This window comes from Homarus americanus, unplaced genomic scaffold, assembly GCF_018991925.1.
Source record: "Homarus americanus isolate GMGI-L3 unplaced genomic scaffold, GMGI_Hamer_2.0 scaffold40565, whole genome shotgun sequence".
Classification (NCBI taxonomy): domain Eukaryota; kingdom Metazoa; phylum Arthropoda; class Malacostraca; order Decapoda; family Nephropidae; genus Homarus; species Homarus americanus.
Window position 1 is genome coordinate 1,812,761 of NW_024735503.1, and position 18,332 is coordinate 1,831,092.

At 38.6% G+C, this 18,332-nt stretch overlaps 2 protein-coding genes and 1 long non-coding RNA gene across 4 annotated transcripts in view; 2 read left to right on the forward strand and 1 right to left on the reverse strand.

The window, feature by feature from the left end:
- On the forward strand, nt 1-10,694 carry LOC121871206 (nucleoporin SEH1-like). The gene is made up of 7 exons (XM_042373399.1): nt 1-197; nt 749-905; nt 2,508-2,647; nt 3,464-3,576; nt 6,079-6,312; nt 7,672-7,832; nt 9,792-10,694. The coding sequence occupies exons 1-7, from the start codon at nt 87-89 to the stop codon at nt 9,974-9,976; spliced, it is 1,101 nt and encodes a 366-aa protein (XP_042229333.1). The 5' UTR covers nt 1-86; the 3' UTR covers nt 9,977-10,694.
- Nucleotides 5,721-16,116, reverse strand: LOC121871208. 2 transcript variants are annotated; one of them, XR_006089843.1, is made up of 3 exons: nt 15,950-16,116; nt 7,579-7,824; nt 5,721-5,893 (listed from the first exon to the last, which is right to left on the reverse strand). It is a non-coding gene; the product is annotated as an uncharacterized LOC121871208 (long non-coding RNA). The 2 variants fall into 2 exon arrangements; XR_006089844.1 differs by lacking the exon at nt 15,950-16,116 and adding an exon at nt 15,693-15,735.
- LOC121871205 (methylenetetrahydrofolate reductase-like) overlaps nt 13,855-18,332 on the forward strand; it is a 27,206-nt gene continuing 22,728 nt past the window's right edge. The window contains exon 1 of the mRNA XM_042373397.1: nt 13,855-13,957. The gene's annotated coding sequence lies outside the window, so the exon portion shown is untranslated. The remainder of the gene's footprint in view (nt 13,958-18,332) is intronic.

The window sequence follows — 18,332 nt, forward strand, 5'->3', positions numbered from 1 at the left end:
CTTAATGTACGATGTCCGGACTGTGTTGTTGTTGTTGTTCAGAGTTCACAAGTTACGGTAGTTCATAACTGACCTTTGAACACGAGATGTTTGTGGCTAAAAGCGTGAACGCTGAACACAAAGATCTTATTCATGATGTGTCTTTTGATTTCTATGGTAAACGTATGGCGACATGTTCCAGTGATCAGAGTGTTAAGGTGAGTTGTGAGGACGGGTTGGGAATCTTGATTGGTCTTGGTAGTTTTCTCAAGGGGTAATTGGGAACTCAGTACTATTCTCTATACCATATTGTAAAACTGGTAGATCGTTCTATAGGTCTACCACCACCACTACTTGGGCTGGTAGATCGTTCCATAGGTCTACCACCACCACTACTTGGGCTGGTAGACCATCCCATAGGTCTACCACCACCACTACTTGGGCTGGTAGACCATCCCATAGGTCTACCACCACCACTACTTGGGCTGGTAGACCATTCCTTATATATAATGCCCTGTATATAGTATATTTTTTTACTTTTGCCTCAGCTATCATAAGTGCTGTAGATTCTGTGATCTTGCTAAGAAATTTAGAAAACAAAATATTCACTACAACCATGTGACTTTATTTGCTGTAGTTAAACATACAGTACAATATACTGTACAGTACTATCCTAAATGTCAATGTTTAGTGGTGATTTCTTATTGGTCTAAAATGAAAGTAGCAGTTTATAATAAAGTACTTTATAGTATTTTTGTTTCATGAACAGATCTGGGACCTGAATGAAGATGGGGAGTGGGTGTGCACTGCCTCTTGGAAGACCCACTGTGGTTCTGTGTGGAAGGTGACCTGGGCCCATCCAGAATTTGGTCAGATCATTGCAACTTGTTCATTTGATCGGACAGCAGCTATATGGGAAGAAAGTGGTGAGTATATACTGTATATATATATCAAGATTTATCTTATCCACGTTTTCATTGTGGATCTACATGAAATATATATATATATATATATATATATATATATATATATATATATATATATATATATATATATATATATATATATATATATATATATATATATATATATATATATATATATATATATATATTAGGTCCTTGCCATTTGGTGGTTTGTGATTTGTGATTTTAACGATTTGCAGTAAGCAGATGGTGGCTAGCTTGCGAGCCTTTTCCCACGGCACAACACTTTAGTGTTTCTGTGTGAAGTGGCCCCTAAAAGGCTGCCTAGTGTCAGTGCTAGTGGAGTGAAATGTAAAAGGCAGAAGTCGGTGATGACCCTGACAAAGAAAGTTGAATTATTAGATAAGTTAAAAGAGGGGATGAGTGCTGCTGGTGCTGGTTGGTTGCTTGGTATAGATATACAGTAGTACACTAAGGTAGCTTAAGTTGCTGTTCACAGTTTTGCCTATTCATGCCATTCCTTGGAACCTAACCCCCGTGAATAACAAGGGTTTACTGTGTGTGTGTATATGTATATGTAATGGTCAGCATTCTTGCCTCGCAAGCGAGCGTACCCGGGTTCAATCCCCCGGCAGGGTGAAACTATGGGCAAGTTTCTTTACGCCATTTGCCCCTGTTTACCTAGCAGTAATTGGGGACCTGGATGTTAATCAATTTGTGGATCGTATTCCGGGGTATTGGTTAGCCAGTGCAGTTGGCGAGTTGTCCGGTCTTCTCGGACTATTCCTTGACACTGGGTCATGTAACGAGTTAACTTAGTGTGTGGTTGTTGTGTTGGCGACAGCTTCTACACCTTGAACAAATTCACGCCTAGGTGGCCTTTGGGCCGGCCAACCTCGTTACATGAGGGGCAGCCATTATTATTATTATACTGTAGTAAAGAGAATTGATTGTCCTTTTCAGTAAATAGAGCCACATTCACTTTCCATATACTGTACTGTATGGTACTGTACTGTACTACTTTTAAATTTATGAAAATATTAATGTTTTACATTATTCTACATTACATTAAGGTCAATTTTCTGTATCACTAATGTTGGTTTTTTTAAGATTTTTGGGGGTTGCTGCTCTTGCACTGTTAATGAACATGGCTTAACATAAGCACTATGTCAGTTTGTAATTAAATAGTGTTTACAGCAAGAAAAAGGAATATAGCCAAATTTGGCTGTTTTTCCACACAATCTGTGTTATGTACATGAAAGTTGTGATGCTCCCACAGTGTTTTGTCATAGATGTGCATTTTTTTATTCATAAAGTTCTCTGATAGTGATTTGCAGCCAAATGTGTCAGGCTAATGTAGTAAGAGACAGAAATATTATACAGTATGTGGAACTGTAACCAGGGTGAAAATAATGCTGTTTTGTATATTATAATGGATGGCTTCAAGTACTGTACTGTAGTAGAAGTACATATTATTCCGTTGTCTCAGCAGTAGACTATTGACTTGGATGCAAAGGTCCACACAGTTAGTTAAAAGTCGCCTTTAACACGTCTTTATATTATTGGTCATATAATCTCTTAGTAATATAAGTTTTTCGACAGTGAGCGGCTCAGGAAATGGTATTCACAGCACTTGGATAAAGCGGGCTGGCTTGGTGGACTCACGAACCTCCGTAATGGATGTCAAGTTTGCCCCCAAGATTCAAGGATTGCAATTAGCTACTTGTTCAGCTGGTGGGGTGGTGAGTCTCAAGTACTGTATAGTGGTTTATTTTTTGTAGTTATGCTTTAGTGTTTGGTAGCAAGTACAAAATTTTGAACATGACTCATGGAAAGAGCCTTTGTGTTTTGACCTTCAGTAAAGAATGTCAGCCGAAAATTTATTTGACGAAAGATTTGAGCATTATAAATATGAAATTTAAGATTATAGAATAACTCTTTTATTTAATTTTCCACATAGTCATCCCTCAATACCTATATGGAAGGGTTGGATTCCATACAGTCCTGAACATAAACACTCACAATACAGTAATGCAGAAATTAAACCAATGGAAGAGAGACAGGAGGTGTGTGTGTGTGTGTAATAAATCCCCGTAACACATCGCCAGTCAAGTGTGAAATGGCTGCGCATGTTCCCATTGTTGTGTAATGAAAATATAAAAGTTGTGGAACAATCATTTCAATGATGTACTCTAATGTGACTTTGAAATAAAAAATATATTTTATATTAAACTATGAAATAAGAATAATAAAGAGTATGAATGTGTATTCATAATCTTTATTTTTCTTATTTCATAGTTTAATATCATATATGTTTTTTATTTCAAAATCATATTAGAGTACATCAAGCTAGGTGGCTGGTATAGCTATGTGGTTACCTCTTGACATCACCCAGAGGATGGCTTGAGGGGTGGAAAGAGCTATTTTTTGTACTAGAATACAGTACAGTATTGTTAAGGTTCATTTTGGCAATTTTTTGTGTTTAAGAACAAAATGCAGAATCATGTACAATAATGAGTAGCACATACACACCCTTTCATTATCTTTTTCTCATGCAGGTACGTATCTACGAAGCTCCCGATGTTATGAATCTTAATCAGTGGTCACCACATTATGAGATCAATTGTAAACTACAATGTTCCTGCATCTCCTGGAACCCTTCACCATCTCGGTAGGTGGGAATGTTATACAAGTTGAACCTCACTAATTCGACAAGCTTGGAACCAGACCGGTGCCAGACTATTGAAAATTCTGAACCACTGAAGCTTTGATTAAAAAATGGAAAAATAATGTGTAAGTTGTACTGATACAACTTACGTAAGTATACACCTAGTCCACGATTATTGGACCACATTATAACGTAGTGTTAGTGCCCTGTTCTGTATTTTACGGCATATAAGACGCATTTTTTTGTTTGATAAATAGCTTTAAAAAAAATGCAGCCTTCTTCCTATATGCTGTCTCCCATGGGCTAATGAATCCCCAAGTTGCTGTCTCCAGTAGGCTAAATTTTATCAAGCCCAACTCCAGAATTAAAGCTATTATTGCTTACTAAAGCACAGTATTATTACTTTTAATTAATTAAAACAAGAATTATTGTAAATATAAAACCTAGATTTATGACTACTGATGATGATAACTTGAGATGATTAGCTTCCATATGGCAGGCATCCAAACTGTACTAATGTGTGTCATTTGCTAGCACAGAGTACTGTACTGTATGTGTAATAGTGTGTGCTGGGTGTAGATGTCTCCCTCGTGTCCTTCACTAAATTATGTAGCAGAGATGAAATGTGTGCCAAAGACCTGTTGCAGCAACACTGGGCCACCACCATCATTACACTGTTTTCTCAGTTCTGATTTAATTTCACTATATATGGTGAATACTGTACTGTAACATAAGATATTGAGAAAATTGGATTTGTTACATGCAATTTTTTGGGAACTGAATCCCTCTGTATATGGAGGAAAAGCTATACCTGCTTTATCTTTAATATGTAGTGCATGATTTTGGAAGGAAATACAGTACAGTAGAGTACTGTAATTGGTTATTCATGCCTATACTTAGTTTAGCTTCAAACCTCATAGCCAGGAAGTTTGAGTCATTAGATTATTTCAGACTGAGGAGAATTTGAATAGGGAGTGAGGTACAATATCATTCCTGTGGACAGATAGAGTGACTGGGAGTGGTGGATGGGTGAGGTTTGTTGGCAGGATGAAATGTTCTCTCATATTATTGTTTGGTCATGTAGCATGGATCTCTGACAAGAGTTTGGTTATTTGTGTATAAACAGTAGAGTTAATGTCAAAGGTATTTATTAGACTCAAGAAATGTATTAAAGAGTAGATACAGTGTGGTGTTACCAAGACATTAGTCAATAAGGTATTGAAATGTTTGGGTGGTATGAGTATGTTAAGTGGAAAGATGTAACGGAACAACCAAAACACTTATAGTTGAGTGATATTGTTATATGCCTGTGATCCTGATGGTCTGTTCTATACTGTACAGTACAAGCTAATGCTACATGTTAACACTGGCATAATACCTCACTTATATGGTGTATGCCAGTAGCTTATACATGGGCCCCCCAAATTCGCGTGGGTTAGGTTCCCTAAATGGCCGCGAATCGTCAAATCAGCGGATAACATTTGCGGACCTGGAGGGTGGGTGGGGGGTGTACATTTTTACTTGTGTACAAATAAATGTATATTCCCTTTATGTGTTTGCCCTTAGGACAATTATTTCTTTTACCTGTATTGTATATACTGTATGTGCATGTGTGTGTGTGGAGACACACACACAAAACACATACAAATAAATAATAATTGGAAAATCCTCTCACAAATAATCAGAAACAAATTTATTAACAATGTGAGTCTACCCTCAAGTCCGTGCTTTATTATAAAGTAATAAAGCACGGACTTGAGGGTAGACTGTCACATTTATAATAAATTTGTTCCTGACTATTTGTGAGAGGATTTTCCAATTATTATTTATTTGTATGTGTTTTGTGTGTGTGTGCCTTCACACACACACATATTTACAATACTGTACAGGTAAAGGAAATTACTGTCTCTAGAATAAATGGCTCCCTGTCCCAGCCGCAAAAATGCCGGCAACTTTAAAACTACCCACAGACATTCTTGGGTACATCCAGGGTGTCATCTGTGAATAATAGAGAACCGCGAAATAAAAATCCGCGAACTTGGGGGCCCCCCTGTACCTGCATGTAAGAACATTATAACCTGGAGTTAAGTCTTAATCCCAGCTTGTTTTAAGTAATCATTGATAGGAGTTGGCGAGTAATAAGACAATTAGTTCATTGGAGTTTACTGAAAGAGTATCAGTACTGTACAGAGGCAAGAGCTCGGGACAGACATCTCTGTATGGACAGACAGGTAAGACTGCCTGGTGAGCCGCCAGACCTACCCATGCTGATATGGTTTACTACCCTGCCGTTAGTTTGGGTGGTATGGTAGTTTGCCAGCTGTTGGACAATATAACAATAAAAAATAATGGTAACTGTACATACATAGAATATGCATATATGCTGTACATATGGACCTATATAACTGATACAACATACATAGGCTTTATACATATACACCTAGCTAACTGAAAACTCTCCAATTATAATCTCTGTAATGTTAACCATGATGCCATTATTTTCAGGCTTCATGCACCCATGATTGCAGTAGGCAGTGATGACCCAAATTCAGGCTCAGGTGGGAAAGTGTTTATTTATGAGTTCTCTGCAAACACTCACAAATGGACCAAAGTGGAGACATTGTTGACTGTGACAGAGCCTGTCCACGACCTGTCCTTCGCTCCCAATCTTGGTCGTTCGTATCATCTCTTGGGTATTGCTACCAAGGATGTCAGGATCATTACCCTAAAACCCACCAAGTGAGTTGTGGTTGTTTTTATTATACCGTGCTGAGAGAATTGGCATTTGGTGTTATGAATGGGGGAACTGGAGGTGTGGATGGTTCAGATGGTGCTTAAAGAGAGGTCACCAGAGTAGAATGAGAAACGTTTGAAGAGTTAGAGGCAGGAATGAGCCTTAGGGAAGTACATTACAGTTATAATCCCATAGAAAATACCAAAAATACCATAAAATATTTGCAATTTGAGATGATTTTCAGATGTCAAGGAAAATTTTTACTGCAATATGGCACCATCTGTTTTTAAAAGCCCACAGCACATGCTCAGAAGTGTTGCCAAATCTCAAATATCAATTCTGGGCTACAAAATCTTGCTTATTTGATGGTCACTGCAACAATAGTTACATTGATATTTTATAAGTAAAGAGGGTTAATGTTAACTTATTTTATTTATACTTGGCTGCTCTCCTTGACATAACGTCGGGGAAATGTGATGCCGAATAAACTGTTTTGTAATATTTGGCACTGTAAATTGACTCTTGGCATGTACATTCACCAGCCAATCAATTGCCGTGCTAGAAACTGACTTGAGGCCTCATTTGCCAAGTTAGAGTCAAAAGACCATACTTTTGACATTTGTTTTGTTTTAATCTTGTTTTCCCTACTGTCAACCCTTTCTTAGTATGTACACATTCTCATTGGTCTCTCCATTTCCTTTACCATCTCTTTCCCCAACTTCCTTATCATCATCATAGTCATCATCATCATCATCATCATCATCATCATCATCATAGTCATCATCATCATCATCATCATCATCATCATCATCATCATCATCACTACTATCTCTAACACTAAAGTTTTTATTAACCCCTTCACATCATCATTCAGCTGTGTCTTCAACAAAACAAGGAAGGGCATCAAAGTTCCTCTCACTCATCATATATTCCTCCTCATCACTGTTGTTGCTGTACGTCCTCAGGCTTGCACATCTTATTATTGTTTGTTACTTGTAATAAAATACATAAAGTTGGGATTACTGCACTAGCCTCATGTCAACAGGGAAGCATCAAGCCCCTGGCAGGTAACCTAGTCACATGTTCTTTCATATATATATAGTAAACTGTATCAAGAAAATTTAACTGCTAATTAAAATTTATTAGTCAAAGGAGAGTTTAGTGGCCTGCCATTGTGAGGCTTGAAAGATTATTGGAAAATAAAGGTGATTAAGATATTGCAAAGGGAGCTCTAAATTTGTTCACTTATCACCCCAGTGTAGGAACCTTACCATTATTGGTAACTCCTTTCCCAGTTGTGTATTGTAGTTCAATTGAAGTGTTATATTGATACAGTATACTCTATCTTTCTCTGTTCTTTTCAGAGAAGACTCAACACAGAACCAGAGCAGTTTGTCAATATTTGAGGTGCGTCAAGCAGGACAATTTGACGACCACGGCTCCACAGTGTGGCGCGTCTGCTGGAACTTAACAGGCACTATCTTGGCCTCATCTGGAGATGATGGGTGTGTCCGACTCTGGAAAGGTACTGCATTCTGCGATCATTTTCCCAGTTGTGTTGGCAGCTAATATACTAATTACTGTATAATTATTGTCAGGTTTGACCTCACATTCACCTATAATTAATTGATTGGTTTAGGAAAACTAGAGTGATTATATATACAGTTGACCCTTATTATTCACAGGGGTTAGGTTCCATTGCCCCCTGGGAATTGTCAAAATCTGCGTATATTATTAGCAGCTGTAGTATTGTATGTCTGAGATACTTGAGTTGCCCATAAACACACCCTTACTGTATATGGTATTTCAGTGTGTTTTTCTTTAAATACATGTGAATTGATGAAAAGCATGAATAAAACAGTTAAATTACTTATTTTCTTACAACTATACAGGCCCCCCAAGTTTGCAGATTTTTATTTTACGTTCCTCTATTATTCGCGGATGACACCCTGAATGTACCCAAGAATGTCTGTGGGTAGCTTTAAAGTTGCTGGCATTTTTGCGGCAGGGACAGGGAGCCATTCATTCTAGAGTCCGTAATTTCCTTTACCTGTAAAGGTTGACAACCCTTTATCCGAAATTCCGAAAACCGAAAAGCTCTAAAAACCAAAAGTATTTTTTGTGGGGCAATTTTTTTTTTTTTAACAGGGATTAGCCCATCCGGGCATAGATCACTGACCCACATCAGGGCCTTGGGGGCGAAAATGTAATAGTAATAATAATTATAATAATTATTCATAGTAAATAAAATTTTTAATAAAAATACACGAAAATAAAATAATAATAATAATAATAATAATAATAATAATAATAATAATAATAATAATAAAAATAAAATATAATAATAATATTAATAATAATAACAATACTGTAATAATAAAATAATAATAATAATAATAAAGAAATACAAGAATGAAAAAATGATCAACAGTGAGAAACACGACCTAGACCTATGAATTATTATGATAATTATTATTATTATTATTATTATTATTATTATTATTATTATTATTATTATTATTATTATTATTATTATTATTATTATTACAGTATTATACTTTTTATTATATTTTCGCCCCCCAGACCCTGATGTGGGTCAGTGATCTATGTCTGGGTGGGCTAATACAAAAAAAAAAAACACTAACCATTCTGAAAACCGAAAAATTCCGAAATGCCTCTGGCTCCAAGGATTTCGGATAAGGGATTGTCAACCTGTATTGTAAATATGTGTGTGTGTGTGTGTGTGTGTAGATACACACATACACAAAACACATACAAATAAATAATAATTGGAAAATCCTCTCACAAATAATCAGAAACAAATTTATTTAAAATGTGAGTCTACCCTCAAGTCCGTGATTTATTACTTTATAATAAAGCACGGACTTGAGGGTAGACTCACACTTTAAATAAATTTGTTTCTGATTATTTGTGAGAGGATTTTCCAATTATTATTTATTTGTGCTATGTGTTTTGTGTGTGTGTGTATCTACACACACACACATATATACAGTATAGGTGAAAGAAATAATTGTCCTGAGGACTAACACATAAAGGGAATATATACCGGTACATTTCTTTGTACACAAGTAAAAAAATGTACCCCCCCCCCTCCCAGGTCCACAAATGTTATTTGTTGATTTGGCGATTCGCGGCCATTTTGAGAACCTAACCCCCGGTAATTTCGGGGGCCCTGTATATATAGTAAAAACTTCAAGTACGAGACCACCTGAGTAACAACACTGGCCATATGCTGAGTAGTATAGATGGTAAAAGCATTTACTTTGGCCATAAAAGAATTTACATAGAAGTTTCAGTTGCCAAACTTAGGTACAATATTGGGAAATTTGACAAAACTTAGAAATAAAATAAGTACAGATATAAATTTCGTAATAAATTTTGGATTCAGATAAATAGAAAGTGTTGGGAAAACTTTGTTTTGTGAATTGTAAATGTGACAGTGTATGTTGCTTCTCATTCACAGCCAATTATCTGGATATTTGGAAGTGTATTTCAACTCTCCGCGGTGAAGCCGTTGAAAATGTAACAGATGCCGGAACCACTGGGGGCTCCTTGCAACAGTCAGGGGCCACAGGTTCTGGACATAACACTGCAAGATACTTCAAGTTGGCCCCAACAGCACATCCAGCCCATGTACCTTGGCATTAATTTTAATAATGATACTGTATGTTCTTGTTTATTTTGTGGATAAAAATATAGTTATTTTGATAATGAATGTTCCCTGCTGCTTGGTTATCATGTATGTTGCTCAAATGTTCTTATTAAGTTTGAACATATTGGCTAAAATTATACAGAACAAGAAAAACCAAGTAGTGCTTATATGTTTACAGTATTAAGAAAGCATTAACATTTTACTTAATGCTTTCTTTACAATTTGCAATGAATCTGAGTGACAAATGCACAGTGAGGTGATCAGCAAAATATTTTGACCATGTTTGTTAATAAAAGAACCAAATTGTTTATTTGAAGTGTACATTTCCTTTTGAATAAATAATACTGTGGGTAAGGAAATTTTATGGTGAAGATCCAGAGAGTACTGTACTTTACTGTACTGCAAAAGGTAACAATACTTGTTCTTAATTCAAAGTTTGGGGCTGATTTAAGACTGAGCTGTAGTGGCCACTCATGATATTAAATTGTACTCAACACAAATGCTTTATGCTTGGGGTAGCACACATTATCAACTTCATTATATTAACCAATTAAGGTCACTCTAAACATCAAGTATTCGTTATGTTTTGCATGAAAACTTTTTGAACTATTATACTGTAAACTGTATCATCATGATGTCTTTAACCTCTTGTGTATAGGCTTCCCTCTGTGCTGAATAAAACTGTCTGGTGTTAACCAAAAAAATATGTCAAAAGTGGTTTCCCTGTGGAATGGAAAACCTGGCTGAGTTGTTAAAAGGCAAAGGTGATGTAAACAAAAACTGGATAGACTGCATATTCACTGATACATGACCATGTTGAGGGATAAAGCGGTCTGGGGTGGTTCTTCTTCTGTCCAACTGTTAGATAGGGTGGAATCAAAGGCATTCCGTCTTCTTAACTTCTCCTTTAGTCAATAATCTCTTCCCTTACTCTTCGCCACAATGTTGCTTCACTCTCTCTTTTACAGGTACTTTAACAGGCAATGTTCATTAGATTTGGCATCCTGTGTACCGCCAGCAAGGCAGTGGGCTCGTAACACTCGTCTTGCCCACGGTGCCCACCGTTTCTCTGTGGATGTCGGTCACACTAGTACATCCTTCTTTCCTCACATAACCAAACTGTGGAATGCTCTGCTTTCTTCTGTGTTTCCATACTCATACAATCTGTTTCACTTTAAAAAGCTGGTTTTCCAGCATCTTCGTGGTGTAGATTAATATAATCTTTTTTCCTCTAATTTTAATTTAAAAATTTTTTTACTCTTATTTTTTTGTCCCCCAGGCCCCGTTGTGGGTCGATGACCTGTACCTGGGTGGGCTTGTCCATGTTAAAAAAAAAGAAGCATTACTGTAGTTAGGATTAGCAAAGCAACCGAACACACTGCAAGGGCGGATCCAGCAGGGGGTCCTGGGGGTCCAGACCCCTCCTTTTCATCAGAAAATTCCAATACTTTTTTTTTAATGCAGTACTTTATTGTACTCAGGCATTTTTGTATAGTAAAAAGTAATTACTATTAACCTCAGAATATCTCCTAACATCAAGTGTACATGACTTCAAAATGCCAATGATATTGGTCAGATTAAAATATATAAATTCGCGGGGGGGGGGCTCACAGCGTCACCCCCAAAATCCCCCAGCTGGGTGGGCTCGCTTTGCTCACCATGGTCCTCCACCCACAACTTCTTGGACCCCCCCCCCTGATATTCCTGGAGCTGCCCCTGCACAGGGGAATGTTTATGGGAAATAATTCAGGTATCTCTTGAATTACAATAAGGTTGTATCTGTAAATTCTTGAAAATTTATCTGCCATACTGATCTTACTGATTCCATACATTTCTATTGTGAGAAAGATGTTTTATGCAAGTTATGTGAAGTTAGGCAGACAATGACCTGATTGGCTGTAGAATTTTGAGATCAACTGAAGATTAGGCATAAACTTATTTTACTTGGTGGGGTTAAATTAGGTTAGCAATATGGTAGTTAATATTCTTCAGGAGATCCGAGTTTTGTAATACAGTACTAATAATACCTGTAATATCGCAGCAACTCTCTTTGTAGAAACTCTGAGAGACAATTTCCTATTCCAACATGTTTTATCCGACACTACTATAAAAGGGAACTAACACCAAAACTACTGGGACCATGATCAGCTCTAGCCATCATTTGGATGTTTTCAGATTTAAGTGTCACTAGAGCAGACCATGGTTCAAATATTACAATGGTTATTACAATAGGATATGAGGGAGGCAATAAATGGGAATATCATCAATGATGCCATAAAATGTTTCCTATCATCCTTTATAGTTAAGTTACAAAATTCTGTAAGATTAATTTTGATTATATTAATTACCAAAATTGAATTTACAATTACAGAAGTAAAAAGTATTGCAAAAAAAGTTTAACATTGCAGTAAAAACTCGGACATATGGTGACAAGTTCCATGCACAACGGGTGCAGTGTGCAAGTCTTGGGCAGTGTGCTCATTATGAGACAAATTGCCCAGCATTTTGAAGCTTATGTTGCAAACAGCATGGGAATACACCAAAGTTTCCAGAGAAGAGAGTGAAAAAACGAAAACGAATTTATGAAGACGTTATAGATGGATGTCACTGACATACCCTGCTGGATTTTGTGGTCACAGAATCAGAAGGGGAATATGCATTCAAGATGAACATGTTTTATTCTATTTTAGATTTGTTAACAGTGATCAGAAGCACAGGAGTGAGGTAACAAGTCCAAATGTTCCATATGTAGACCAAGGCCTAATTGAGGTGTACAAACATCTCAGTCGAGTGTCCATACCTGGAGCTGGCGGACGCTCGCCCCAAAAGGGGTCACAGCTCAAGGTTGAAGAAGACACAAGTCCAGAAAACAGTGAGAGCAAACTTTTTCGGAGTGAGAATTGTGAATTCTTGGAACAACCTGCAAGAGTATTGTGACACCACTGAGTGTGAGCTCTTTCAAAATCAGACTTAACAAGCATTGGAGCAGGTACAGGTACATTCAGGACCTGGTACATGCCCAGTACTTGCCAACAGTGTAACAGACGTGACCGATCGTCCAAGCGGATAACGAGCTGATCAGTGGTGAAGAGGATAAAAGTAAAAAGTAAATATTATGTACTTGCAAAAGTTGACGGTTGTTTTAATATGGACTGTATTGCCAATTTTATAAGTTAACACGTCTTCCACATACCAAATGCCCCAATTGCAATATTAAACTTATTGTGGTACCTATAACGTGTTATCCTTCAGATGTAGAATTATTGAAGTATCAAAACTACAGTATATAGTCTATGATGCAACTACTGGAGAGGAGGGGAGGGGCCCAGATGCTTGATACAGAAACAGGCTCGCTGATATGGAAAACTACTGTATCGAGGCCAGGAGAGTCATGTTTGAGTACTGCTGATTACAGTAAAGCCCCCGTGAATGGAAAACTACTCTATTGATCCATCTCAGCCAAGACGCTCGCTAGAACGTCCCCCCCCCACTGTTTATTCTGAGAAAATTGTTATTATACGTTTAGTTGACGCTTAATGTTTAAATCATCCTCTACAGTGTATTTCAAGTTTAATAACGCCAAATCAGAAGTGTGTGAAAGAAGGGCAACGTTAAACAAGGGGGATAAAATTTAATACGATGTAACGTTTAGCATTCGGTCATTCACAGATATTGTAATCCTAATTGAAAATTAATCGAGTATATTGACATCAGATATACTTCCAACCAAAACAAACGTTCCAAAACGAATATTATATGAAATAAACAAAATTTAAATGACGCGAATAGTACACAGAAAATACGTTATAATTTGAAGTATCAAGAGACTAACTGCAACTATCCCAGCGGCCAGGAAGTAAAACGGAATGACGCGTCTGTTTCCTCCTCACTTGGTCGCTCACCTCTCGGCCGAGAAGACTGCTCGCGTGGTACACCTCTATCATCCGCCTTAGTGTTCCCTCTACTGTGTGTCAATGGTACGTGTGTGCATAGTTGTTTTGCAATATTTTTACGAAACTAATTAAATATATTTAAAGTAAACCATAAGCGTAATATATATATATATATATATATATATATATATATATATATATATATATATATATATATATATATATATATATATATATATATATATATATATATATATATGTATATATATATAATACTACAGTGATTGATTGAAAACATCATGTTGAGAGGAAAATATAGAATAATTAAAAGTTATGTGTTGTCTTGCGACGTTTTGTGGGACGTGTGATGGTAACCCGCAGAAACTATTTACAAGAGCGTGTATCTACCAGTGTTTCTTTACTTTTATTTCTTTTATGTTAACGCTTGACGCAATATGACAAACGGAAATGCTGTTTGCATTTAAACCCCAAATATTTATTACGGTACACTAAAAAGACATTCGAAAATATTATATTGATATTGTAACTGAAAATTGACTTGAGTTTTGTTTACACGAGTGCTGGAGAGAAACGTTGACGGGTGCGTCCAAAATAGAAAATGTATTGGCGCCACCCTCCACCATCCTTACACTACTCACAACACTGACAACTAAAGAGCAAAACCGACTGCAAAGAGCTACAGAAAGATATCTGTCGGCTTCAGGAGTGGTCAAGGAATGACTTTAAGATTCAATAACACGGTGGAAATGTAAGGTTCACCTTGGTCGTAACCAAGAGTAGGAGGCGTATCACATGACCCAACGGGACGAAGAAGTACCCGTAGCGTAAACGGAGACAAAAATGTGTAAAGAACCTGGGTGTGTCTGTTGACTATCTGAAATTCTCGGATCATTGACAGAAAAAAGTAACTAAGCGAGTATAGTAGGTCTTATAAGAAGGGCGTTCACCTACACAGATGGTGCTTCCCTGTTTGAAGTAGTTACCCCGCGATAAGCTAGACTGTCGATTGAAAACGACCTAAGGAAGTACAGTACTGTATTACGACGGGTCACCTTAGAGGACTGCACCATAATAGTTACTACACCCTAAGTGTTACTGCACCATAATAGTGTTACTGCACTGTAAGTGTTACTGCACCATAAGTGTTACTGCACCATAATTTATGTTCTAACTGTTACTGCACCATAAAAGTTACTGCACCGTAAGTGTTACAGAGTCAGCACTGCCCTTGCTCTTCACGGGCCTGGGCGAGGTTTCTCTGACCACACAAATTCAGAGATGACACCACTACAACTGCAGCTGAACCCCCACCAGACCAACGCATCCTTACTCATCACGGATGCCCAACGCGAGCGGGACACGCAGCGGTCAACCCCGTGGCGGATATGAGTGACGCCTTGTTTACAGCTAGGTGTGGATGTTGACAATGAGCTGAAGTTCTCGGGCCATTGCGAGAAGAAGGTAAATCCGGCAAATAAATTATTGGGTCTTATAAGAAGGTCATTCAGATATCTGTCACCCCTTCTGGTCCCCGAGATATGCTAGGGACTGTCAGTTGGTTGAAAATGTTCAAAGGAGGGCCACCAGACTGGTGCCTGCACCTCAACTACCCTGAGAGATTGGAGCGCCTGAACTTGCCTGGCTTATACTACAGACGGGCAAGGGGGGAGCTAATTGAGGTGTATAAGCGTCTCAAGGGGCACTACTCAGTCGAGTGTCCTTTTTTTATTATTTATTGGGCACCCCCCTACATCCTGTGCAAGGTGAAGTGCAGAAGCGCCTACAGCACCCAACTTACTTGGAGCTGGCGGACGCTCGCCCCACAAGGGGTCACAGCTCAAGATTGAAGAAGCCACAGGTCCAGAAAACTGTGAGGGCAAACTTTATCGGAGTGAGAGTTGTGATCTCTTGGAACAATCTACCAGAAAGTGTTGTGACGGCACCGAGTGTGAGCTCTTTCAAGACCAGACTTGACCAACACTGGAGCAGGTACAGATACATTCAGGAGCCAGTGCATGCCCAGTACTTGCCAATAGTGTGGAACAGAGACGTTACCGATCGTCCAAGCGGCTAACGAGCCGTGTCTGACAGGGTGGGTCCGATGCCTCCCGAAAATGCTACATGCAACTAGTGATGTCCCGGGAAGATTGGTATGTGTGGCTCTGTGGCATACCTGCAGGTGTAGGTATACAACGTAGATTACCTACATTATCTCCTCAAAAAAGAGTATCTTCCACATAGTGTTCAACATATGAGAGCACGGACATCTGTACAATTGTAACATTACCGAAATTGACAGTGAAATTGAATTGTACAGATGTCAATATTTCATAAATAAAACAGGCTGTAATCACGTGCCTTATAACCTTAAAAAATAATTATAATAAATGAAACAAATAGCGATGTGCCATACTATACCTTGTTCACGTGATCACTCTGTGATATGCGTCTGGCACCTGTGCTCAGTGTTGCCAGATGGTACGATATATCGTCAAGGTGAGAACATAACATGATCAGCTACTGTACTGTATATGACTTGAATTTGCGAATGTAAATGTATTGATCAATAAAATGGTAATAAAGTTTTTGTTAAGTTATTTATAAATGGGGACAACTTTCCCGCATAAATACTTGAGAAGTGTATAGTACGTCAGAGAGTACCGTAAACACCGAGGAAGTTATTTTAGTATATTACGTGCTCCTTGGTCAACACACAACACTGGCATGTAAACGTGGCAAGAATGGACTATTTAAGTATTTTTTGCAGACACAGTATAGTACAAGTACCAACATGGAAGGTTTATATTGAGAATACATTTGCATTTGGGATATCAATAGTAATTAATTCACGTAGGCATCGATTGTGCGATATTGTTATATTTTGGGAATATACAGTATACTTGTATATACTGTATATTTTTATATCGCATGATTAGTAACTTTGTTGAATCGTATGGGTTAGACTGAATACTAAACTACTGATAGTTCCTTTGTCGGTTTACTTGATAATATTAATTTCTGAATGTTACTGTTGATTTTGCTGCTTATATTTAGATATGTTTGTTGGGAACAATTAGCCATCATTAGCCTTTGTCTTTTGTCAATATTTTGTCAAAAAAAAATTAAGAACGAATAGATTTCAGGATTATAAGGAACCCTCGTATTGTAGTGGATTCATCCCCTACAAACGCCTTGTGTCGCTGACTAGCCGACCCCCGCGAATTCACCAGCCTGCACCTCGTGGGCAAGGTCAATTAACCAGCGCCCCCGAACAAAGCGGAGGTCAACAGTCAAGCCACGCCTACCCCCGCTATATAAGACCTCACCTGGCCGTGACCTGTCCTTCTTCTAGCTACAGCCGCAGCAAGCAACACCTCCTCTGAGCACCCTCACCAACCAGCTCTCCCTACTCACGCTTGTAACCACGCTGCCTCCTCCCAGCACCAGCCACCAAGCTGCATTGTACATCCAATATAAAATGTATACAGAGAGCACATTGTGAGTTTCCTTTCTCCATCCCATCCTGAGTGCTAACCAATATCTCATAACCCCACAGTATCTTGGTTTGGTTAAGTTAGTTTATTTTTATCCTCTTCACCACTGATCGGCTCGCTAGCCGCCCGGGCGATCGGTCACGTCTCTGTCACGCACTGTTGGCAAATACTGGGCATGCACCGGCTCCAGAATGTACCTGAACCCGCTCCAGTGTTGGTCAAGTCTTCTCTTGAAAGAGCTCACACTCGGTGCCGTCACAACACTCTCTGGTAGATTGTTCCAAAAGTTTACAACCCTCACTCCGAAAAAGTTTGCCCTCACGGTTTTCTGGACTTGCGGCTTCTTCAATCTTGAGCTGTGACCCCTTGTGGGGCGAGCGTCCGCCAGCTCCAAGTAAGGACACTCAACTGAGTAGTGCCCCCTGAGATGCTTACACACCTTAACTAGGTCCCCCCTTGCCCGTCTGTAGTATAAGCTAGGCAAGTTCAGGCGCTCCAATCTCTCAGGGTAGCTGAGGTGCCGAAGTGCAGGCACCAGCCTGGTGGCCCTCCTTTGAACATTTTCAACCAACTGACAGTCCCTAGCATATCTCGGGGACCAGATGGGGTGACAGTACTCCAGATGGGGAAGCACTTCACTCCTGAAGATCGTTACGAGGGACGGACCATCTAGATATCTGAACGACCTTCTTATAAGACCCAATAATTTATTTGCCTGATTTACCTTCTTCTCACAATGGCCCGAGAACTTCAGCTCATTGTCAACATACACACCTAGGTCCTTCTCACACACAGTCTCAACTAGTGCAGTTTCTTCATCCCGTTGGGACATATGATACGCCTCCTTACCGTTGGTACGCCCCAGGTGCATCCTCTTACATTTCGTGACATTGAATCTCAGCAGCCATTCCTTCGACCATTCCTGGAGCCCACAGAGGTCCTTC